This window comes from Tinamus guttatus, unplaced genomic scaffold, assembly GCF_059628265.1.
Source record: "Tinamus guttatus ecotype Peru unplaced genomic scaffold, ASM5962826v1 Tinamus_guttatus_pri_ptg000093l, whole genome shotgun sequence".
In the NCBI taxonomy this organism is placed as follows: Eukaryota; Metazoa; Chordata; class Aves; order Tinamiformes; family Tinamidae; genus Tinamus; species Tinamus guttatus.
The window spans coordinates 580,660-606,538 of NW_028288627.1; the positions used below are offsets into that span (position 1 = coordinate 580,660).

General features: G+C 44.8%; 1 protein-coding gene across 2 annotated transcripts in view; it reads right to left on the reverse strand.

Moving 5' to 3' along the window:
• Positions 1-19,841, reverse strand: part of ARHGEF12 (Rho guanine nucleotide exchange factor 12) — a 63,635-nt gene extending 43,794 nt beyond the window's left edge. For both annotated transcript variants that reach the window (XM_088520594.1, XM_088520593.1), the window contains exon 1: positions 19,590-19,841. In XM_088520594.1, the coding sequence (XP_088376720.1) occupies positions 19,590-19,621 (32 nt within the window). In that variant the 5' untranslated portion in view covers positions 19,622-19,841. The remainder of the gene's footprint in view (positions 1-19,589) is intronic.
• Between the last annotated feature and the right edge of the window lie 6,038 nt (positions 19,842-25,879).

The following is a 25,879-nucleotide window of genomic DNA, read 5'->3' on the forward strand; positions in this document are numbered from 1 at the left end:
GGCTAATGTGCATTGCTTAACTAGAAATATAATGTCAACATTTCAAGCACCAGGCTGGTCTTTCATCAGGACCAGGAATTTATCAGCTCACAGCTAAGCAAAAAGCAGTTCCAGCCCTGCCTTTGCTGTCACACTCAGCCGTGAACCTTTAGTCCAACTACACCCAGGCCACATGGGATCTGCGGACAACTTCCACCCTTATGACCTTTGCAAAGCTTCTAAATATTTGCCAGCTGCAATAAACTAATTTACAGCTAGTATGTCTTAAACTACCCAACGGCAAAATGCTCTCAGTGGCCTAATTTACACTCAGGAAAGATTGGATATACCCACTATTTTACAAACAGAAGCTGCAGCACAGAGTGAACTAAGAAATCGCTACCACACTGTTGCTTAACCTGTATCGTACATTATAATACCTCACAGCTTCCAATGTGGACAGATTCTCCTGGGGAAAATTTGCTAACGTAGGTGCAAACACTAAGGGAATCAGCATTAGTGGGACACCAAGGGTATAAGTTATTTGGGACTAAACTAAATTAAAAACATGTTACTAACTTAACATTTCACCTCTCTTGCTTCAACACCTCCCAGGAGAGCTTCTATCATAGCATAAATGCTAAGTAACCATGGGAAATTTCTCAATTGTATATTTCTTCACTTGGCCAGAATTTAAAAAGTGTGCGATGGAAATTTATCTATAAAGACATTAGCAATACTATATACTAATGTTAAAGCCACCTTACATCATTCACATTGCTAAAGAAAAAGAGACCTCAGTGATATGCAAACATACTACTGTTCCTGCAACGAAATGCAGATCTTCCCTATAAAACATGAGCAAAAACTGCACACAGCCTGCACTGCATGATAGGTGAAAAATGCACCCAGGCGTTCGTGGCGGCTTTCTTCTCAATATTCACCAGCCCCTTGCGGGAAGCTGCAGGATGAATCCAGCAAGACCAACTGCAAAGAACTGGAGCAGAACACAGGATTAAGATTTCACAGTGACATCAAGCCCTGTTTCTTCTACTACAAAATGGAAGGGAAAAAACAGTAGTGAAGCTGTGGTACTTGTAAAATGGCTCAAGATCCTGAGAACAGCGCATGAGCCAAACACATTGCTAATAATAGAGTTCTGAATATGTTTGTATTACTATTTTCCTCTTGGTTCTCATAAAACAAATAAATCAAAATACAAGAAGAAAAAGAAAAAGAAGAAATGTTTACTCAGGAAACCTACCAGCTGCTAAGAGGTGATGGCAGCGAAATTCCTCAAGACATGTGGCAGCAGCACAGAGATAACCAAGCTATCTGAAACCTCAATATCAATTTTAAGCGCTTCCCCCAGCCCGCGTGCCCTTGCGCCAGCTCTCAGTACCGCCCCTTCACAACAGGCACAAAGCTGAGAACTGTCAGCTCTCATTGACCTGGGCGAGAACAGAGCTTGCTAAAACTTGCAGATTGTCACCCAGGATTTCAGAGAGTTGCCTCTTCATGTCCAAGCCACCTACAGCAGTGCCTTCCTGAGAAATGACTGTCTGCGCGCAGGGGAAAGCACCCACTTCATACAATATTTCCTCCAGAGGAAAAATAAAATAGAACTAAATACCAGAACAAAATACCCAGTAGAGATTAGCATTTAACAGCCCTTTCACATCAAATCCCAAGACCCAAAAAGGGGCAGAATCTACTGCAAATGGAGGGAAGTCTCTCAGCGAGCTCATTGCTGTCAGTGTACTACTGCTGCCTCCCTTGTGCACCACCTGCACTGCTCACAGCATTCACCTAAGTATCCTCCGCACATGCAATTTGAGCATCTTACAACAAGAAAAAAAGAAAGAAAAAAAAAAAAGAGAGAGGAAAACTACATTGGGGGGGATCTCAAAGACGGTTTCTTGAATATCAGCAGCTAATCTAAAAATCAATGCCCATGAACACTAGCTAATCCAAATCACATTAATTTAGACTGCAAACACTAACTGCTAGCAGGCAGAAGGGCTAGTATGGAATCCAGCCTGGGGAATTGTGAAGAGGGTAGTGCTGCCAGGAGCTCCTTGCAAGGCACCTCTCCTGGCTTTCAAAACCTTCATTGTTGAGCTGAGAAATGGCAGCACAGATTTTAAAAATAAGCATATGTAACCAGCTATTTTCACAATGGAAATAGCAAAAAAGAAACTACAGTTCTTTCACACAGCAGCTATTTAAGTAAAAAAGGCAAAACAAAACCCGATAAGGAAAAAAAAAAAGCCTCTCCCCATCCCCTTTGATTCCCCCATAGATACTACAAGAAAAATTCCTCCTCTCTCCTCCGCATTCAGGGAAGCTATTTATTCATCTCCAGCGTACTCGCACATCACCGAAGAGGGACAAAGCCCCAGATATTACCTGGTTCACACGAGCACGTCAGCTGAGCAGGGAGATGCCAAGGGCCCATTTCTGGGGGGGTACAGCGAGAGCACGTCCTCTCCGAGGAGCGCAGGCTGCCCCTCCGCAGCCGCTCCGCTTTCCTCGCGCTCGCGCGATCTCCTTGGAAAGGCATCTGTCGGCTTGTTTCGCTGACCACTTGAGGGATGGGAAGAAACTCCACCTCTTCTCTCCCACCTCCTCCCCGCCGGCATCGGCATCGGCTGCGGCCCAGCGCGGAGAACAGCGGCCGCACGCGCCCCGTGGACGCCGCGCGCCGGCACCGCGGCGCTGCCGTCTCCGCAGCCAGCTTTCCAAGGACCTCGAGGGACACAGCGTGGCATATGCACACACACACGGATGCTTTTTAAGCCGGATCGTGCTGGCCAAACAAGCTGCAGCACGAGGCACGCGAGTAAAGGATTGGCATGGACATTTTACCTTCAACCCATTTCTGGCCTTTGTCACAGGGTCACATTGTGCCTTGTAATTTTGTTTTTCCCTTCAGGCTTTTTTTCTTTTATCCCTCTATCGTGACGGCTGAAAAAGCACACAGCCCCTCTCCAAAAAGCAGAGCTCCCGCATTGCTTTAGAAGAGGGCAGGCAAGAGGATGAGAACACGAGTGTGCCCCTCTGCCATGCCACGAAGCAGAGGGGCACGAGCCTACTGCTCTTGTGGCCATATGACTGGCCAGGCCCTGGGGAGGAAGGATTGGAGGGAGCAGGGGCTGTTTTCGTTTTCTGCCCCAATAACCTAATTAGGTTTGTGAGCAGTGCTAGCGGGATAGAAATTTCTTCACGCTACACTGTCTGTTTGTGTTTGATTAATGTAAATCTTCGCAGGGCTCTAACCATGCCCCAGGCAGTGTGATGCCTGGCACTCCATTAACAAGCATCCAAGCCACCGCGTACAGCAGAACAAGCAGCAGAGAGTCCTGTTTTGGCCTTTTCCGTAAAACCATCCAATTCAACATTCAACTGAAGCAATTTCCTGTGATTTGATTTGAACTACCAATCCTAATTAAATTCCATATCTTCCGTGAATCATGGCAGCTATTAAAAATACAAGACTGCAGCAAACCACTTAATATATTAATAGTCATCTCTTTTGCATTCCACCAGTTCTCAAGTTTCTGCAGAGCAAACTCATCATAACTTCTGTGCTGCCCAGTCCAATGTGTGCTGGTACCAAATATAATCTGAAAGCCACGACTGCATCAAGGCTACAATTATGCAGCAGAGTGGAAGCCAAAGAAATCAACTCCTACCCCTATGTCTATCTGCTCCATGACTCGAAATATGCAACAGCTCCCCAGCCAGCGCATGTATTTTCCATGCCTCTCTCTTTTGCTGTGGTATGCATTATCATTTTCTAAATAGTAGTAAGCTGTATTTAGCTGGTTCTCATTTTGAAACATTTGCTCAGCTTCTCATTTTCTAGGAACTTCACAAATCAGAAAAGAACATTGCAGCTCTTAAAAAGAAAACATTAACAGAAGGCAGGCAGGAACAGCAGCACTAAATAGCTAGCAGTCCTGATAGGCACTGGCTTGCACCTCTTCTTCGAGCAGTCCTAGTACACAATCCAATGTAGTGAAAAATATATATACAGTAGTTCATCTTTTTTTTTTTTTTTTTTTAAAGAGAACACACATGAAGTCACAAAGAGTTAAGGAAGTGAGGGGAAAAACATCGTTGCAAATCCCAGTGCAGAGCTTCATATCCACTTTAATCATGCCTGAGCGAGAATCACGTGAACCAAGCAGCCACTGCTAAGACATAAAGACGGTGTCAAAACAGGGCTATTTTTAAACCTGGTTTACATTTTAAAAATCAAGAATTTCCTAATTCTTCTCCTGCATACTCCTCAACACATCAGTAAAATGCACACCAAACAACAAGAGCAGGCCAGCCTCACCAAAATATATTTTGCTTCAAACATCCTTGTTTCCTGTTTCTTTCACTTCCCTGTGTAGTTAACTCATTTGGCTGACTGCAGCAGTCAAAACAATGTACTCCACGAGCAGAGCCTGGAACGGCAAGTCAGAACCACACGCCTATTCCCACACTCCCCTCTGGAGAAACTCCTGTTTCATAGATGCATGCCTCAGTTTACCCTTCAATAAAACTGGGTATTACTGACCGCAGGGAAATACCTTAACATCTACAAGTCACTTTACAACTCTAAGCACAAAAATGCGTAGCAGAGCAGAGCATTATTTATTACATCCGTGCAAAACTCAAATTCCTCTGAGCAAAGAGTGCTCGCTTCTTTAAATCCGCATGTGAAATACCTAATTGGGTCAGTGAGCAAACAGAGTAATGCAACAGGAATATACTGCAACCCCATAGTGTGCCTTTACCTCAGAGGGGACATTTTCAGTCCCTCACAATAACAAATTCCCTTATTTGTCATCAACACGTTGGGGAATGTTATTTGTACCATGAATTTGTATCAGGAAGCTTAAAAGCTTCAGAAATAGATATTACAGCCTTTTCCCTCCATTTCTACATTCTTGGACAACAAAAAAACAAGACACAGCAAGAGATGCTACTTTGCATATCCCTGAAAAAGAAACATTCCAAAAACAGGGGAAGGATGCTGAAACGTTCCCCTCATTTTGGCAGATTCATCCTTTTTTTAAAAAAAAAATAAAGTGTAATAAGACAATTAAGTTACAATTGCAACGTCACAACTGCAAGCTACAAACCCTGGTATGCCAAGATAAACTTCCCAAAATCTCCATGTCTCTCTGTTCCATCATTCTGTGTCAGGTAACAACAGCTTTGGTGTCTATTCCTTCCCTTAGGGTCTCTATTAAGGAATGCATCCCTTCTTCGCCATACACAAACCACACACCCTGCAAGCAAAATAAGCACCATTTTTCTGGTTGTTAAATCACAGTATTAGCAGCTCTCAGCTGGTTAGGATAGAATACGGTAAATATTTATGCAGACTTCACAGACCTTTACCCCAATAAGGAGGCAGGCATGGGAAAAGAACAGCTTCCCAGCGCTCCACAGAGCGGAAGCGAAGCGGTCCCTGAGGGAAGGAGCCCCCAGCCCTGCAAGCAGAGCGCTGCGAGGCTGCAGGAAGGGCTCGGCTCGACGGCACTGCCGGCTTTCGGAGCAGAACGGCACCACGAGGCCCGCGCGCGCGGAGCACTCGGCGTCCCGCCTGCAGCTCAGCCGAACAGGCTCAGCCTCTCCCGCCATTTGTGGGAAGTTCAAAGAGACCAGGATGAAGGAGCCTGCACTCGAAAAGAATTTAGTGCAAATACTACCAGGAGATGCCATGATTAGATACATACATTTCCAAGCCCCAAGATTATAATGCACGACATCAATGCACAAAAAGCTTGCCTTTGCACTTCCACAGCCCCTAAGATCATTATACAACTTCACAGCCATACGTTGTAAACACTGACTCTTCACTTGATGGGCTTAGGACACAAACTTCGCCTACCTTTTATATACGGCAACAAATACAACCCCTCAGCTCAAATCAACAGGAACTTGCAAAAGACTGTATTTCTTTCTTTTTTTTTTTTTTTTGGGAGTAAATATAAGAATATAGCTAAGAGGATACATAAAAACTCTCACATACTTCGGCAAGACACAGCAAGAACACCAGAACAGCAAGTCCACTAGATCGATTGCAAGTTTTGGACACCTCTGAGAAACATCTGTGTGTTTCCAAGTATAAAAATAGCGAACCATTACTTTGCACGCAGATACCTACTGAAAAGTCTCTAACACATTAGAGACACTGAAATCACCTTAGCAGTGGTGAATATGAGAATTCTTCATATTCAGCACATGTGCACTGCATTAAAAGAAAGCCCCCCCCGCCCGCTTTTTTTCGTTTATTTCTTAGAGAAAAGGGTCCGAGCTCTCACAGCGCATTTACAGTAACACGTAGTTCTTGCAGCTGACGGGAAATGCAAACCACAGCTCGCTCTCCTGCCTGTGTGCCCTGCCTGCGGCTCGTGCACCTTTCATTTTTCCCTGGGCTGGACGCTGGGCTCGAGGCCCCGTCTCCCCGGGGCCGACACCGCTTGCGCACCCGCTGCAGCTGCTCCCCGCACGCTGCGCCGCCGCCTCGAGACGCCTCCTCCGCGCCACGTGCAGGGCTCTGCGCGCCGGACACCCGCCGCGCCAAGCCTGGCCCTTTCTGCCTTCGCAGCACAGGTCACGTTCCCTCAGAAACCTTTCCTGGCCTGCAGGATCAACAACTCGCAAGCAGCTTGTGACTAGGAAATCTTATGGCTAGCCGCTGTTGGCACGCTTCATGGAAATCAGAAGGTGCCTTGATGAACAAGCGAGTTCATATTTTATTTCAATATTGGAAACTTGTTTCATTATATGTCAGCAGAAGTCAAAGACACAGATGCTTCCTCTTCAGAATTTCTGCATGTCACAGCAGACTATTTAAGGAATATTATGTCAGATAAAATAATGACTTTACAATACCACTGCTTGACATAAAGAAACCTTTTATTATCCCACCTCCTTAGAAACACGCCTTAAAATTTCTATTCCTTATTTTACTGTTTTTTGAAGATGAGTTGCAATACAAGAAATTATCCTTTACTAAGGCAGCAGATCAACCACAAAATGGGGAACAATACCCAGATTATTCAACCTCACCTTCAGTACTTACCCATTCAATCCTATATTGGAACCCTAACCTTTCTCAGATTCTGAGAAATGCAGTACTGAGCAGAACAAGTCGCAGATATTTGCCATATACAACCTAACTGGGAAGGGAACCAACTCGGTACTATTAGGCCACATACAAGTGAGCAGAAAAACAAGTAAGCAGGATAAGCACCTCCCATAAATGTCCTTCAATTCTCTACGTATACTAGCAGACACAGTTCCAAGACTGTAGATGGAATCACATGGGGACAGATCTGAAGAACGACACGCAAAATTTAAAAGCAGAACCATGCAAGAGGAGATCAAACCAAACATAGGAGAATGCTACTTAGTGAGCAATAAGCAAGAACATTTCAGAAGTGAGAGATGTTGATAAGCTGAACAGGCTGGAAAACATAAAATCAAGGCTAGAGGAGAAGAAAATACAACAACTGTCCATTTATTACTTTAGGCGGGACCCTATTTCTTGTGCACCTCACTGAGTGATTCACCATAAAAATGCTCTAGCTTTGCTCTAAGCAAAACCCACCTTCTGGGCTCCAGCTAGCAGGCTAAAAAGCACATATCAGCACTGGGTAGGATTAAACTGGCAACCTACTTAAGAGAGTCAATCAGCAAAAAAAGACAGGACCACATCTGACTTTTTAATGCACAGCTGCTTTAACCCTGAGCAAAATGCAGTGCTCCAAAGTTATCTTCAAATATGAGAAACGGGAAGCCATTAAAACTGAAGCACCATTGTTGATTGCAAACTTGTATTAATAATAGATATTACTGAAGAAAAGAAGTAGCAACCTTTACCGCTATGGCTTAATGAGCTTCCAGACCTAATAGCACCAGACCTTTGTCACTTTATTTTTTGTCTGCAGAAACTTATCAAATATTATGCTTTCTGTTTCTCTACAGCTGTTGCTTCTGTGTTTTTGGTTTTTTTTTCTTTAATTAAAGGTTGCTAAATCTGTGACATAAACAGAAAAAAAAATCCTCTCTGTAAAATCTGTAAAAGCAAAAAGGTTTTTTTTTGTTTGTTTGTTTGTTTTTTTACATTTAAGAACCCTAATTCTTTCAAGTCTTTCATGATCTGGGCTGACTTCTGGCATCGGAAAATGGATATATGGAGCTTCATTCAAAAGGTCAGACTGTTTCCTTCCTTGATCTTTTACCGTGAATAATTTTAGAAGGCATTAAACATTTTAGAACAGTCTATATAAACAAATTTCTGCTTATCCTGTTCATTGAAGTAAGTTCAAGTGATTCCAGTAAGCCTGCTATGAAAAAAAAAAACTCCAAAATTTGAAATCCACGTTGCCAGTCACTAAATTCTAACTTGAATCAGCGCCAAAGAAGCCTACTAAACTGAAGAGGAGAAGAGCAGTTATTGTAGGGGTAACAGTTTCAAAGGAGAGGAATATCAAAACAGAAGTGTTGCATTTTCCAAGACAGAATCTTCTCCATCTATAACCAGCTGCTAAACACAGTTACTAAAACTGTAGCAATTCAGAGAGATCAAAAACCAAGATGACTAATATGGTTTTAGCATTCAATACCTTGTTATGGTACACTGCAAAGCTGGAAACTTTCAACAACAAATATTTTCTGACCTAATGAACTCTACCAACTGTTTGTTACATACCAAGAATGAGGAAAAAAAATAATTTGACAGTTCTGACTCTGTTATCACTGTATTCCACACTGGAAGCCCTACACTCCCAACCTTATAAAAGTAGGAAAAAGACCAAACAAACCTGTATTCACAGCCCCAGCCTCTGAAAACGCAGAGATCCATTCCCTTAAGGCACTAGCACCTACTTTCATTCTCCCATCCCTTCTGTGTGAGAAGACTAATACCGGCACTGATATTCCGAGTGTTGCCAGCTATTGTGTGATACGTGCCAAAGAGCAGCTTGTGTTATCTCCTCTAGAACTAATTTCATTTCGGAGACTGTCCTATTGACAATTGCTCTTTTGCCCTCCAGCCAATACATAATCAACAGTCTTTTCCAGGGCTCTCTGCTCCCCAAGCCCAGCAGATGAGCAGCATGAAGCCAGGCACACCACTGAAGGCAGACAAGGGCCCGGGACATGGGGAGGAAGAGAAAGAAGGTTTTAGCTTCGGCCTTCTACCTACAGCAGCGCATCTGCCTCTTACTTGGAAATTCCAGCACATAGCCAGTTTTACCAGCAAACATTATGATGCTACATTTCCTTGAATAGGCAGGGCTTCTATTTAATGATGGTTGGTAACTGATTCATCTGAATTTTTTAATCTTTGCTCACAGGCTGAGAACGTATGTCACCCTTCAAGAGAGACTTCCTGCTTTCAGCTCTGAACAAGAAAACTTGAACACAATAATTGCAACCACCTTTCACCTAACATGTGATCAGCACATTTATGAACTAATACAGGTATTTTTAAAGATTTCTCTTTTAATTGTAAATTTGATCTCATTTCCATTTACTCAGAGAATGCAATACTCTCTTACCTAGAGAAGCCCTTCTTACCACCCAAATCCAAGCGGCATCCATGCTTGCAAGAAACCACAACTCCCTCAATGTTTTATCAATGCATGCTCCGAATGCCAATATGCAAACATCTCTCTCCTGTTTCCACCAAACACATTCACTACCCATGAGCAGTTGTCCACAGACAAATATCCTCAAAGGATTAAAAAAATGCATATCACCATATCTAACAGCTGAGTTTAAGTAACTGAGATGGTTCAAGTTACCACATAGGCAAGAAAGTTGCGAACATAAAAAAAAAAGTACAAGCCACCGGCAAAACATATCAGCAGTTAATGCACTAAGTCAGCAACAAAAATAGTATTGGCTTTAAATGTACGAACAGCCTGCAGCAAGGCAATTTTGCCACTGCAGAAGCCTGGGCAAAAAAATGACAGGTATACAAGTATTGTGACCAACTGCAGCATGGAAACCATTGCATATCAACAGAAATGCTTTAATCTAAAGTAAACAACTCCACAGGATGGAGAAGGGAGAGATGAGAGCTAAAGTAGAGGCGGGGGAAACCTTACAAGACAGAAGTCATTTGCCACGGGGCACTTCTTCCTGCAACATTATCATTCTACTGAATTGAGTCGACTGCCATTGAGAAGCAGATCCCGGGGCAGCCAAAGTATTTGTTGCTGACACAGGACTGCCCCACGGATTCATTATTCCTGTGCCAGACTCACGCGGCCTGACATGTATATCCACTGCGTGCCCAGCTGGAGAGGTGAGACGCACACAAAGGAGGACGCCGTGCGCAGGGGCTTGCGGAGAGCACAGCCACCTCCGGGAATGCCAACAGCTTCGGCCTGACTGACAAACAACTGCTTAAAACGCCGCAGGAAACAAACTTGCCATCTTGGGGACACAGATATTTGAGCAGGCTTCTCAGTTCCATAATCGCTACATTTTAAATTTACTACAAATGCAAACCAATCCAGATAGGATTTTGACATGGAGATGAAGAGATTTCACACAATGATTTAAATAAACAAAGCAGTCACAGGACTGTGAGGATCAAAAATATTTTAAAAAAAGGTGTTGGGGGTGGAAGGAGTGGGACCTTTCTATCACGCTGAATTTCAGACAAGAGCGTTTAGATTTGCAGACTGGCTGAAACTCAAACCTGTTGCAAGGTTATTTCCTCTCCCTGCTTCCATCGCAGCTTAGTTACCCGCTCATGCCCCACGAGGGACCCAGGGACACTGCTGAGAGCAAGAGCTTCCTCCAGTGAGCCTGTCCCCTGCCAGACGCTCCTAGCGCAGCTCCACTGCACGGCACGTCTCACACCGCAAGCAAAGAAGGGGTTTTCTGGACCAAAGCAGGGTCTGCGAGTCCAGGCTGCTAAACCAAAACAGGGGCAGATTCTCTGTCTCCCAACTGAGATGGAAATGCACGGGTGGACAGGTGCAGATGCCAAAAACCAGAGCTTCTGTCTCAATGCTGAGCGCAAAACCTGGTAAGTCTACTAAAAGGAAGAGGGAGAGGTCAAGGTTTGCTGTGCAATACATCGGGCTGAAGTTGCACTGGTTAACATCCAAAGTAAACAAAGCGCTAGCATTTAAAGCTATCACCACATTCCTACAGCTCTCCATATCGGAAGGACGGAAAGGCATGCTTGCCTTGTTCTTTCTTAAGTACTCTGAGCTTTTATTCTCACAAAAAATTCCATAATGTGAATGGGTTAAATATTTTACATAACATCACAGACACGACATATTTGAGCATAAAACCTGAATTCCATTCAAACGGCTGCAGTGCTCAGCAACATTATACCTACCAACTGTTAAGCAAGAATTATTGAACTCGTACATGAAGGCACCTGCCACCGAAGGAACTACAGGGCTCCAAGATCCTACACCCACTTCTGGACTGCTGCTTGATAACGTCTTCTGCTGCTGAACATTCCGCAACTCAAGAGAGGTATGAATTTAACCAGTGCCCGACAGACCTTGACACATCCTACAGCATGCATCGATAAAAACAAAGAAAAGCCCACAACAATTGCAAACGGCTCGCTCTGCCGTATCCCCATACCACCTTCATCAGCCAAAATGATTGAACTTGCTGCTTAGCCAAGATCTGATCTGCGCCCACACGAACCACTTCCGCTGCTGAAACCACAGGGAATAACCTGTGGTTATTCCACCACAGCCTATCATTTTGTCTCTCAGACTGCAGGAACAAATTGCCAACTTGAGAGCTAGAGCTCATCCTTATGAGATCTCTAAGCTGTCCTAAAATTTCTGCTCTTGCCACAGAAGTATTTCAGATCCCATCTGCTCTCAAAATGGGGGAACCATCTCCCTTCCCCAACAATCACACATTTAGGGAGTTTATATAATATAGATTAACTCTCTCATCTCTTTCAGGGTTTCCTGTGACTATGCTTTACAAAATTATTAAGAAGCAGTCCATATAATTCAGGTTCAATGACAATACAATCTGCTGCAGAGGGAAAAAAAAATCCTTCTAAAACCTGAAAAATATCTGATAAGCACAGCTTACTTTTGGATGAAATTATGGCCTAATTTGGGATATTGCATAGCACAATAGTTTTTCAAGAGATAGTGGAAAAGGCTATGCTATCTATACAGATCAGAAACACACATTATTTTGCTACTTGAAAGCACCAACTTTGAAAGCAATTAGTAAAAGAACAGGGATTATCATCACTATGGACCAAATGCCTTTACATGTGAATGCTTCTATCTGTCACTCAGACAGAAGACAAGTTTTAGAAGGCAATATAACTGCGGAAAGATTTTTCTTGTCCTGAACAGTACCCACAGATCCTCCTCAAGGAAAAGACAGCTGCTGCTAAAAGACATGCATCTTTGGTCCTCTGTGGGACAACTCAACAGCATTGTGTCCTGGTACGGTCCATCAGGGTCCCTTGCCTTTATTAGAGAGTCCTTTTATAGCTGGTGTATGCCTCTAAAATGTACTGGCAGACAGGAAACCTCCCTCATATCTGGTAATTTCCACCACCTCTCTTATTTCTCTCCTGCTCACGCATTTCCTATTGATTTTATTCTATCTTGCTCTGCAGCTGTTTTTCCCCCTCTCCCCATCCTCCCTGCCCTGCCTTGTTCATTAGAGCTTCCCTCCCTCATTTCTCCTCTTCAGCTTTTTTCTTCTTTCTGATCTAATTCCCTACTCATCAGGACGTTGTTTTGCAGCCAGGCACAGCAGAAGCATCCAGTGGTGCCTCTGTGCCACAGGAGTACTGAGAGGAGACGCCTTGTCTGATGTGCTGCCAATAAGCTACACTAACAGCCACTATCGTAACAGGGCAAAAAGACTTTCAAGCAGCCATCAGATGCTTCAGGTAGACCTGCAAGTTGAAACTTGTATGTTTATGGGAGTGGTGGACTCAAAATCCTATGCCTGCCTTGGATCAGCCAAGTGCTTTATTTAATAAAGATGCACCTTTTCCTCCAGACTAGGAAATGCTGTCTCAGGTCAATTCAGGTCCCACCTAAGCTTTCCAAACCCCTTCCAGCAGGACAGGTCATAGAGGGCTCCAGAAATGCATATCTAACTCCTCAGAGGTTACTGCCTCACACTGGAAAGGCACTAAAGGAGATGACTGCCTGCAGTATCACAAACCAGGACTTGCAGTCTTCAAATAAATTCAAAAACAGCTTCTCACAAAGGCCAGAATTAGCTGCACTACTAATCAATTTCTAGCAACTGCAATACTTAGATTTTTAAAATAATCAGATTTCCAGCAAGATTTATGCAGGCCTCTAATATACATTTCAAGAGCCCAAGAGTAGATGAAAACAACTCGAGTCCTGCCCTTGTGTAAACTGCATCTGTCGTGCCAATAGAGCAACCAGGCACTCCCATAACCCTGCAGTCCTTTGGTTCCTAGCAGCAACACTGCGACGCCTCTATAAGCACCAGGAGACACCCTTTCGGTACAGTACAGACCATCTTCTGCATCTGCCTGTTCCCTCATTATGAAAGTTTTAATTTTTATGAGCTCCTTCAGCTGAAACCTAAGTGCCTCTTCCAAGGCGGCAGGCACTATTAGCTGCAGGGGACACTGCATACCTCAGCGGGACATCTGACAGCAGCCAAGCAACTAATATGATAATGATCCAAACAGATTAGAACCAAATTATTGGAAGTACAGGAGGTCCCTTACTACACTTAAGGCCTTTTTCATCTCACGTATTCCACCATTCATTTGCTTTTGCATGCCAGCCTGAATTAGTGCAGTATGTTACCAACTGACATCACAGAGCCCAGAAGTCCCAGCATTGTCAAAACAAAGCTTAAAATAGCTCTGTAGATAACTTTTAAGAGTTTGCCAACTAATGTAAACAGACGTTACTTACTTACCACCAGGCTTGGCTAAACGATGGAGCTATTCAAGAAAGGGTTCCTGCCCAAGTTGGTCTTGTAAGTCACACAGACATAACACAGAAAACAGTCAAGAAAAGGATGCAGAGTAATAACAAAGCATAAGAGATATTCAGCATATGTTTTGTGAACACCAGAGTCTGAGCACTGTTTGTTTTGTTTTTACTATTTATAAATATGCTTACATTTAAACATAAAATGAAGACAGTGCTTTTTCCTGTCATTTAAAAATGTATTTATTTTAAAATGTTTTCACATTTTATTTTAAAATATGAGTAAATTCTGTTGCTTCCTGCCTTTTCTAAACAAGTTTTTCCTATTTTGTACTTTGGTATCCTGCCTCATACTTTACTCTGTGTGCATTTTTCATCATAAGCTGTATGTTTTATATTCATTTTACAGATAACTTCACTACACCTTCCCCCATCTCCCTCCCAAGCCCCCTCTTCCTATGTTGAGACATTATCCAAACCTAAGCCCATTATCCTGACCCTTAGAGTTTAGTCAAGCTGAGACTTGAACTAACATTTATATTCTTTAAACCTAGTAATTATCCAGAACAGGGCCACAAAATGCAATGCAACATGGAATCGCTCAGCAGAAAGCAAGCATCCAAGTCTATTTTCTTTTAGCACTACTGACATTTCTTGCACGCACACAGAAAAGAGACAGTTCTCCCAAAGCAGATACAATATCAGGACTAGGGTGAAAGGAGGGAGAGTGCTCAGGCACAGACATAACTGCAGAGTCTTAAGGATGCTCAGTAGCTCCTCTACAAGAAGCATTTTCAGTAGCAATGTGGAAGGCCCACTCTAGAAGCTCAAAGGTAATACAAATGGGATGCATTAATAAATCTCTTGCTGATAATCTTCAGAGGGGAAGAAAAGGTATTAAATTAGTAACCCTACAGGATAAAGCTCTGAAAGGAAGAGCCCAAGCCTATCTTTCAGGCAGCACTGCCAACATACTTACCCTGTGTCCCAGTGTACCATCCAGAGGGGTAAGTGGAGAAGCTAGGTCTCCAGAATGTTCCTCTTTGGGAACACTTTTCACAGCACAGACCAACTAATGCTCTAATGCTAGCAGATGCTCTGCGGAATAGGCTATTGCAGGCTGGAAAAGTCAGTTCCCTGCATCTCGCAGCAGGATTTGCGCTATCACAATCACCCTGGCCCCTACTGATATCTTTCTGAGCAGAACGGTATCTGAGGAGCTCAGATTATCACCAGACGATTTCCCTAGGCTGTGTGTGCAAACCATTGCACCTTCTGAGTTCTTCATAATTATCTCTGGAGAGTTCTTGACTGGTAAACATATCACACCCTAATTCCTGTGGATCTGGGCAAGTTTTTAAAAACACCGAAAGTGAAAAGTCTACTCAACCCCGTGCCATTCCTGAATTAGCCATTCTACCATCAGAAACACTAATAAATGCCATAATAGGAGTTGTGTGCACAGACAGGATTATACAATTGGGCTACCAGATGAAATATCATTCCTGCCTCCACCCAAATAACCGTGACGCCCACAGCTCTATTCAAAACTAGAAAATCAAGCTCACCTCAACTTCTGTCTCTAGTAAAAAATCTTAATAAACTATGCAGCCTGAACTAGTGGCATTTGCTTCTTTTCCTAGCCAAGAGTAAACGCTGCAGATGGTGCTCTCCTTTGACAGCTTCAATAAAGGTAAATTACAGAATGAGTTTATACACATCCTATGTCAACATCTAATTTGTTGACCCAGCAATGGCACAACAATGCAAAGCAAAAGAAAACTTGCCGTGATGCCTGTACTCATTTGATCACTAGCAAGAAACTTGCCAGTGCAGCCTATGTCCAGTAAATACTTTAACTTACAAATTTCACGAACCAAATACACGCGGTATTCGCAAGGTAATCACATTTAACTCTTCAGCAAGATTAAGGAATTACTTCCTTTGAACCTTTTTACTCTTACCCTGCAGAAAAATGTAGCAGCTTTTTCCCTATGACCCTGTTAAAGGAGAAGTCTCAGTTATCATGGGGACTTATAAACAGCAAAAGACAGTGAAAGTGGATCTAAGCAGATTAGAAACAATTAGGTTCTATTTTTGAACCAAGTGAGGGGCAAATCAGCAATTAAAAGCCTCTCAAAGGTAATTATGTGTAAATTCTACCTCTCCTATTTTCCAATCATAGCAACAGAAACTACAGCACTGTTATAAATAAATTGCATTTGACAGCAACTGCATAGGAAGAGTAATCTGTGTCTCAATGAGATACTCCAAAGGAAGCGAGAGCATCCATACTTTTATGGTGCTTTAATAGTCAGAAAGAAACACAGAGCAGATTCCTTAACTGTGCAAGTGCTTAACTCTACAGTGTGTTTGGAAGGGTTGCAGGAAGAAAAATATAGTTAACTACAAGAAAAAAAAATGCATTCAAATATTTCTTTAGTGTCATAACAGGATACAGCAGTGTTCTGATGATCTTTCAGTGGCCAACCCCAGCCTACAAACGGCCAAATTTCAGCGCAGCCCCAGCACGTCTCTGCAAAGAATAAAACCCTTATCTTGCTCAGCCATGTGTCGCCTGCCACAAACTGCAAAACAGAGCAACGCCCAAAGCCAGACAGCCGGCCTGCTGCGTCTGGGACAGACCTCTGAAGCGAGCGAATGGGGACACACTCACATGTGATCCTATAGGAATAACAGGAAAACCCCTCCTCCGGCACACATGCCCTACCCGGACGTGCACTGCGCAGAATAAGGTCCTAAAGTTAGTCTTAAATGACCCCTGGAGCCCAAGCTCCCCCCAAAACCCCAGCACCTGACACACGGCCCAAAACAGCATCCAGCAACAAAAAAACCCAGTGCACCATTAATAATTAGAAGGGAATTTAGGGAAGAACAAAAAGAGAAATTCTCAAACAAAAACAGTACAGTAGGTCTCACTTACACCTCGAGCTGGGTACACAGAAGCAGGCACTTTGTCATTCACCTGACAATTTTAACTTGTCCCCTTCATAGGCCTATTTTTTTCCACTGGGCTATGAAGGCATTTGAGACAAACCCCTCTGGGATGGACATCTGCAAGTTATGCAAGGCAAACACCACCTCAGGAGGCCTACGTAAATGCAGGATAGTTGCAAGAGGATTAAATTAAGAGGGTGTAAATATTTACAAATATAAAGTGGCATAGCAATAAAGGTGAAAATGAGTTGTTTGATATGGTCCAGTGGGCAACAGGATTATAAAAAGCAGAAGCTGACACAGTAGAAGGACATCCTGAGAGAAAGAGAGGGGAGTAAACATCACTGAATTGCTGGTGCCATCAGAAGTCACATGGGACATCACAGCTATCCCGAACTACCTGTTGTTTGTGCATGTACTTCTAAATCTCAAGTATTATAAAACAGCACTAAAAACGGCAATTCATGCATCCCTGATCTACAAATACTTAAACATCATAATGACAATCACGAAGCTTGGAGAAGACAAAACATGGAAGAGATGGCACAAATGCAACCTGGACAAGCAGAATGTCAAACAGCTATCAAAATACATGGCATCATTGCCATTTTAAGCTAAAGGGATATCAAAGAAAGCGTATGCTGTCCGTGACAGGGATTTAAGCAGCTATACACGTGCAAAATGCAAGTATATAAAAGTAACATGGAGAAAAATGGAGGCTCATGTTGCCCTATTTATAATATCATTTGGCACAGATACAACCTGTTTTTTGCATTTGTTTATAAGGCAGTTCCCAACTCAATCAACTCCATCAGGCAGTTCCCAACTCAGTGAAGGTCATTGATAAATAATGAGAAAATTCAACACATAATCTGCAGCGTGCAAGTCTAATGACACTACAAGCAGAGTTATATTGCATCTACTTTCTATTCCAAGCCTGAAAGCTTGGAATAGGAGAACACACACACTGTCGCATTTGGCACTTTGTGGAAAGTCTCAGACAAGGAATGAATGGGCCACAAGGAGTGACTTACCCTGGCTCAGGTCAGGGGTGAAGCACAGAGACAAGAACTGACTTCTCTCCACCTCCCCAGCCAGCACACAACCCTGACATTAGAAAGCTCTGATTGCTAAGGCTGGGGAGACAGCCACTCTCCGTGACATTTAAAGTCTTCTGAATCAAAACCTTAATGAAACTCCAAAAAGAAACATACACATGATATGACTGAAAGCAACAGGAAATGGAGACATGTTTTGTCTCCACTACGTTTTCAATTTGGCTGCTCCAACTCCATAATGGAAAGTATTTTGTTTTCACTAACAAACAAATTCCTGGTCCTCATGCTCTTCTTTCCCATGCATCTACCTAACTACTTCTTGGTGTAAAACCCTTCTTTTTGATGTCTTGCAAGCTGCCTTAAGACCCACACTTCTAAATTTTCACAAGGCCACTGAAACACCAGCTTCTTTTACCATCACTGTCTTACAGAGTACACAAGTAAAATGTGCTGGAACTCAAGAACATCTGCTAGTGTTCACACACGTGCATGCAAAAGAGAAACAAGCTGGCATTTTCTTCTGTCACGTACACAGAGTACTTCACAATTCATTTTGAAGCCCTAGTACTCTAAAGACAGCACCATCATGCACGCAGAAGAGACATGATACCTGCACTAGAGCCATTTTACACTGCTCAGGTACCCTCCTGTCTACAGAGACCTAATGTTATGACAAAGAAACAAAACTCAGCGCTAACGAGAATTAAGCTCGGTCTCTTTCTTTGCTCGTACAGGGAACCTAATAGGCTCTTGTGCACCAAAGCACCATCCTGCTGTCTCAGCACAGACACCTCCTGCACCAGACATTTAAGGCCTAAGCAGGCCTTTGTCTCATGCACCTTCACACCATTGCCACCAAACGTGTACCTTAAAGCAAAGTCCCTTGTGCTTAAAAGCATCAAAAAGGTATCTTTTTGGCTAGCCAGAATGATTAGAATCAGACACACACCTCATCCTTCTGTCTCAAAAGCACATTTCTGACAGAGAAAGGAAAAACCCTACATTTTTCCCCTTTCTCTGAAGCACCCCAACGCTAGTGAGGGAATCCCTGCCAGAGAAACGCACAAGGCAGCGCCTGCAGAGAAGCCCAGAGGCCTGAGCAGGTCTCCAAAGCAAGTAGTAGGTCACTGCTAACTTACTGCAGACACCGGTAAACATTCCTGCTCATCAAGTATCCTTCCTGCCCTCACCTGAAGTGACCTCTTCAAAGGGCTACAACAGACACACGGACCTGCAGAAACGCAAGGAAATCTTCCACCAAGATTTTGAGTTCCACACTCAAACTGTGCTCTCAACCCTATCACTATTCCCGCTTCCATTTCACACAGAAATAGCTCCTGGTGGTTTTCCCACCAGCATTAATCTGCCCCGAACACTGAATTAGAGAATCTCAGATTCCTTCAAGGAACTGCAAGGCCCAAAAACAGCCTGACTTGAAATACATCAGGTTCAAACTCATCCCCAGCACCTTGACAGCCACCTCGGTGGGTATCCAGACTCCAAACTCCATTTAACCCCACTTTCCCCATCTCCTCTGACCAGTAATCTTTGAAACCGTCCCTGAAATCACAAGGCAAAGCGCACGAGCCCCGAGCGGCGCCCAGGCTTCATAAAACCATTTCGTACTGACCTGTCCGTGATTGTGGACTGTGTGCCACTCATTGGAGCCTTTGGCAAGAAGTCGTATTATCCAATCTGCATTTTACTCTTACTGCCGGAATATCAGCAGGGCTTTGCAGCCTGCACGCGCTGAGCTTCGGGATCCAGCCTTGCTCCAGAAGAGACAAATTCAGTTCAAGGGTAAGGGTGGGGAAAAAGAAAAACACAACTCCAAAACTCTTCTTGAACACCCAAGGAAGGGAAGGGAGAAGGGAAGCGTTGCAAAAAACTCCAGCGAAAAAACAAGGCCTCCGTCACCCCGAAGGAAAGGGGGGGCAAGGGCGCGCAGCGGGGAGCAAAGTCTTCGGGAGCAGAAAGTCCTCGGCGGAGCGGCGCGGAGCTGCCAGGAGGGCGCGCGGCGGGATCCCCGCGGGCGGCGGGATCCCCGCGGGCGGCAGGCCGGGAGCGCCGGGAAGGCGCCCGAACGGGCTCGGCGGGAGCGGGGCGCCCCGGTGCCCGCCGCCGCTCAGCGCCCCTGGCCCGCGGCGGGCGGGCGGCGCGGCCCGCCGGGGCCCATGTCCCGCAGCCGGCCCCGCCGCGGCGGGGGCGCGCAGGGCCGGGCCGCCGCCGCCGCCTCTAGGCCCGCGGGCGCATATGCCCGGCCGCGCCGGTGCCTCCCGCTCGGACCCGGCAGCCGGGGGGTTTCCGGCCCGCGGAACGGAAAAATAGAGACCCGAGAGCGCGGCGGGGCAAAGTCCTGCTGCGAGGCCGCCGGGCGCCCGCTGCTCGGCGGCCGGTTCCGGCCCAGCTGCGCCGCGGCGAGGCGCGAGCGGCGCGTCCCGGCGGAGCCTGCGCGGGTCGCGCCGGGCCGGGCCGGGCCGCGTCCGCCCTCCCCGCGCTCGCCCCGCCCCGGCGCAGGGGGCGCCCGCCCCGGCGCTTCCGCCGCCGCCTCCCCGCGCGCGCGGGGCCTTCGGGCCGCTCTGGAGACGCCCCGGGGCTTCCCCCGTCCCCGGTCGTGGCCTCGAGCGTGTCTCCCCTCCCACGCGGCCCGCGGAGGCGGCGCGTTTCCCCTCGCGGCGGGCGGCCTCGCGCGCGCACGGCGGCGCTTGTCCCCTTCCTGGCCCGCCGGGACGGGCGCCACGGGCTGCCCAGAGCCGGCCCTGAGCATCGCCCGGCACAGGGCAGACTGGCTGCCCAGGGCGCAGTTTCTCGCGGCTCTCCCTGCTTTGGCCTCTCTCCTCATCTCTCTTGGTTGAGATCCACCTCGGCGACATCGCTGCCCCGCGCTCCCCACCACTGCTTCCTTGCTTGCTGTCCGCGCAGATCCCATGCTCTGAGGAGCAGGGAGCGTTTTGGGGCTCCGTACGCGCACAGAAAGCACCGCGCTGGGGAGGCTCCTCGCACTAAGTATATTCGCAGCAAATTAAACCACCGGTATGAAAAGGCAAGCAGCAGGCTGCATATCACCTGCTAAATAGAGGCTGTTTCGCATCAGAAATGCACCGTAAATGGATTTCCCTCTCTTCATCAGCCAGTCTCCGTTCAACAGAAACACGTCCTTGCTGATGTCTCACTAGGAGCCCCACCACCTTTCCCATGTACAACAGCGTTTAGAGGGAGGCATCTGCCTCAGTCCTCCATGTATTTGAACACCCACCAGCTCACATCAGGCTTTCTTACCAAATACCAACAGACCAACTGAGGAATCCTTTTAGCTAGCCCTTGGTCATCTTGCACATGATTCCTCTTTACTGTGAGCAAATCTTACCTTGATCAGCTTCTCCAAACTCAGGGCACTGGGTTTGGAAACAGACTGAAAAACAAGCCCCTGGAAAGTCAGGCCCAGCTACAACATGGTTAAGCATACAGGACATACCTTGCTGTAGGTTATAGCCAGGAGCTCGTCACTCCACAATGTAGAGCTTTTCCCTCCTGGGAACGGAGCGAATGTGAATCAGGAAGTCAGGAGACTGACAGTCTGATGAGTTTGTTTCGAGCAAGTACAATGGGAGCAGGGGAAGTGTGAGATGAAATCATTTTCTGGATGATACTTCGCACAGACATAAAGCACACACTTCCTCTTTTGGTTTCCTTTTGGGGAAGGCTTAAAAGAGAAAGAGAGGGGGTTGCCAGACACGCAACCAGGCCGCAGTACACTACACGCTGGTTAGTGTTAAGGGGGTGAATAAACAACCTCCTAGCATCTTCCTTCAATACATCCCCTTTTTAGTTACTGATTTTCAAATACAGTGCCTTGAAAGAGGAAGGTCCCTGGGAGGCTTTCTGTTTCATGATGTGCCCAGCATTTGCATATTAGGCCTTGATGCTTTTCTATTATATCAAGTATATTTTATTGTGCCTAAATAATGACAATTAGCCACAAGAAAACCTTGAAACCATCCCCCACATATTTATTTATATATATATATAGTCCAAGAAAGTAACTGACCTCTCCTGCAGTAAATTGACAGCAAAGTCAGTGGAACAAGACTGTTCACCATTTGCCCAAGAATTTGCTCGGTATTGGCAAAAGAAGCATCACAATAAACTACATCAGTGATAACGTGACAACATAAAACACATATACCATACTGCTCAGTAGATTAACTCTTGCTCATAATGAGCTGCATTCACATTTCACTGTTTAGTGCAACAATTAAAAAGAAAAAGCACTAATAAAACAATTGAGAAGTAGACTCTGGTACCATAAGCACCATAAGTCTCTTCTTTGCAAATGCTGGTTTTAATCAGGAGCCGATTGCATACTTACGTTAATAGGTATGAGTATTTATGAGACCTCTGCAGCCTGGGCAGTTTCACAATGTGAAATCCAGTGTGTGTAGGGGTGGCAGCGGGAGGAGAGCTGTAGTAATAAGCAATCACACTGTGCAATATCAATTAAAATAGATATTTCCCTTTGGTAGCTATGAAGCCCTAAACCTTGATTTATAGTTATTACTATCAAACAAATGTAGCATGTTTGGAGCGGAAAATGCACATTAAACTGCTCGGCCTACATCTCCAGGGCAAGGCAGCACTGTTCCCACAGCATGTACCCCACTGCCCAGAACAAAGTGGCTCAAATAAGATGGACCCTTAATTGAAAAATGTTCAGTCCTATAACAACAACCTCTTTCTTTGCTCTTAAGAAAATGATGGCACACAAAAGCCGAGATCATTAGAGGTGCTTTCTATGGATCTTCTGAAAGAGCATGCTTACAGAAAAGATTTTCCTGAGATTGTTTTGGGAAGATGTAAGTTTTCCAGCTTCCCACCAGCAGCTCATCCGAGGACCTGTTGCCATCTGCTGGAACATCCTTGCATGACAACTCTTCTACAGCTTGTCCTGGGGACATTTTGACGAAGACCTGCCCTATCCTCACACATCCCCTTTTTGAAAGAAGCGTTTCAAACCAGGGTCAGACTCTGCAGCTTTGGGATGCTCTGGTTGGTTCAGTCTGACCGGGATTTGCCCCACTACTGGCTCAGAGCAATTAGGAGGAGGGATAAGCAAAGGCTCATCATGCCCTGATGCCAGCTGCCTGTCATGCTGCCTTGCCTCAGAACTAGGATACTTCAAATTTCAGCCTAAGCATGAACTAACAGGGAATGTAACCAAACATACTTTTGTATTATGAAAAAGTCACATCAGAACATTTTTAACAGAATACTCAGCCAACAGAACTTACCTGCAAGTGCAATGAATCCTCTGCAGACCTTGCCAAGACTAGACAGCTTCATAAAACTGTGTGCTGTAGCTCAGATATGATTTAGCTGAGTGTCGCTTTGACCTCCATGATATAAATTAAATGGATTAAGAGTTTTCTAACCTTATCTGTACTACTAGTTATGTGATTTGTGATTTGAAAAGTTATAGACTTGGAATTGAAAATCTCCAGTGTTTTGCCCCTTACAGGTGATCCATTAGCTGGTGACAGACTGTACCAGTATCCTGTTCCGTTCTTTAGACATACCATAAATCGCCATGCAAAAACCACACAGCTACTTTTGGAAGGCAATAGCCACCACCACGAGCCTTGCACAACTGAAGAGGAAATGCAGGAAAGGTGATTCCGAAGGGTAGCTAAGAGACAGCTGATTTCCCAAATGCACATGCAAATTTGCACCTCTGGAGGACAGACAGGACATTGGCTGACATCAGCCTGGTTTTCAATGAAAGAAATCCCAGCCCATGTTACCATGCATGAATGCATGCACTGGTTTGCAAGTTCAGAGTCTCCAGCAGGATGCACTCATTATACCATGCTGTGAGCATTTGTCTGCACATCTCCAGATCAGCGAGTAGAGCATACACTGCAAACCCGAGTGCATCCTTGGTGCCCACAACTTTTGCTGCTACTAAGTTGAGAACAGTGCAGATAGGCCGAGAAATGAGAAGAGATGGGGTAGGGCTGTTGTCATGGGAAGCCAAATAAATCCAGTAAGATGCTTAGACCAACTCCCCATCCATCTGGCCCCCAGCCAGGCACTCCAGAAACCAAAGAGCTGGGATGCTCTGAAGTTGAGCAGCTGGAAAATGAAGTGAATCCATTTGTTTCAACCAGCAGCTTGTCAGCTGTTTTTACTTTGTAATGGAGGAATTCATCATAGTTAAACCACAGGCTGTCAAGCCAAAAGCCTACCTCCCCTTCCCCCAAAATTACAGCACCAAGTCTTACTAACCCATACATTTCTCACGTTTAATGACATGGACAGCAGTCCCTCACCAAAAAAAGGGGCTCTTGCTACCATTTGGCTTTGCAGGATAAAGCAGCAGCTGCTGACGTCCCTCCATGCGCTTTCTCAGCCCCTGAAGTGCAGTTGCCCACATTTATTTCCCATGTAGATTTTCGCCCGGCTTAGGTCTCAAGCTTAGCACAACTTAAACTTGCCTGCTTTATTGATTTTTGTAATGACCTGCAAGTCAATCACATCAAACTCACCTGAAATCTAAAGGCCGATGTTTATTTTGGCACCACTGGGAACTGCTGTGGAGTGAGATTCTTTGAGCCAGCTGATAATGCGTGTGATGTTTTGCTACTTGTTGAGATTCTACCTTTGATACAATTTTGGAAGACAGTAATATACCCTGGACCAAACCCAGCTCTATCTGCCTCCCCTGCCATCCACAGAATAGGGAGATTTTTCTGGCCAGATGTTGGTCTGACACTAACCAGTCTCGCTGCAATCTGGAAGGAACCTGCTTCAGAAACCAATACAATGATGCATCAAAAGGCCACTTTCTCTTGATGCAATTCTAACCTGAAAAGGCATGAATTTGTGCAGAAGTTCACAATACTACGCAACTTTAGAGGCCTTTTAGCATTTCATACCTTCAAACAGGCACATGATTTGCTGTCTGCAGAGACAAGCAGCTTACATGGCATCCAGTTAATTGTAAATGCTGGAAGCCCAACACAGTGCTGGTCTATGCTTTTACATTATTTGTATAGGAATGCAATACTTCGCTGACTGTTACACTGGTAAAAACACTAGTAGAGACACAGAGAGCCTAATCTAAAACATGGTTCTGCTATGACAGCTTCTTACAGTTCCTAAACCTGGATAAGCCACATCACTGTAAGCATTTTATAGCACTAAGCTTTCTTTCCATATGAGCATACTTAAAGCAGCAACATTTGTAAGGGCAGACAAAGCTACCATACATTCTGTCACGGAGGCTTGCTTCTTGCTTTCTGCTAGAATCACTGTCCCCCCTTACTGGAAAGAAAAAAAAGTGTTTTTTATTACTATAAAATCCAAAGAGATGGAAAAATGACTTTTTTTTCCTCATCACATTTGAAGATTGTCAGTTATGCTGAACAGATCTAAACCTATTGACATGATGTACCATTTGCATAACATTATACAACCTTTCCTGAAAACCTGTACCTCGTTACATTTAAAAAGCTATAAAAACTGTCACTTTCTCATTTTATACATAAAATTAATGACCAGTAAATGACTCTTACTTTACAAAAGCTTTTGCATGCACCTTCTACATCTTCATGGTTGCTTCTTTAAGTGATTTTCTAAAGATTCCTTCTGTTGTCAAACAGATGCAAAACTCTCCTGGGAATTTCAGAGAAGCAAGACCAAACTGACGAAAACTAAACACGTTCTTTTATGCTGATTTACCAGAGCAAATGCTTAACATGACTGAAAGCACTGGTACAGTCGGATAACCAAAAAAGAATTGCTCCTTGCCCAGAAATTGCTCATGCAACACAAGGCTAATGCTGACCAATTCTCTCCCCACCTCTGAAACTTGATTTCTTTGGAAATAGCAGCAGACTTGCTATTTTACTTCTAGCCAAGTTA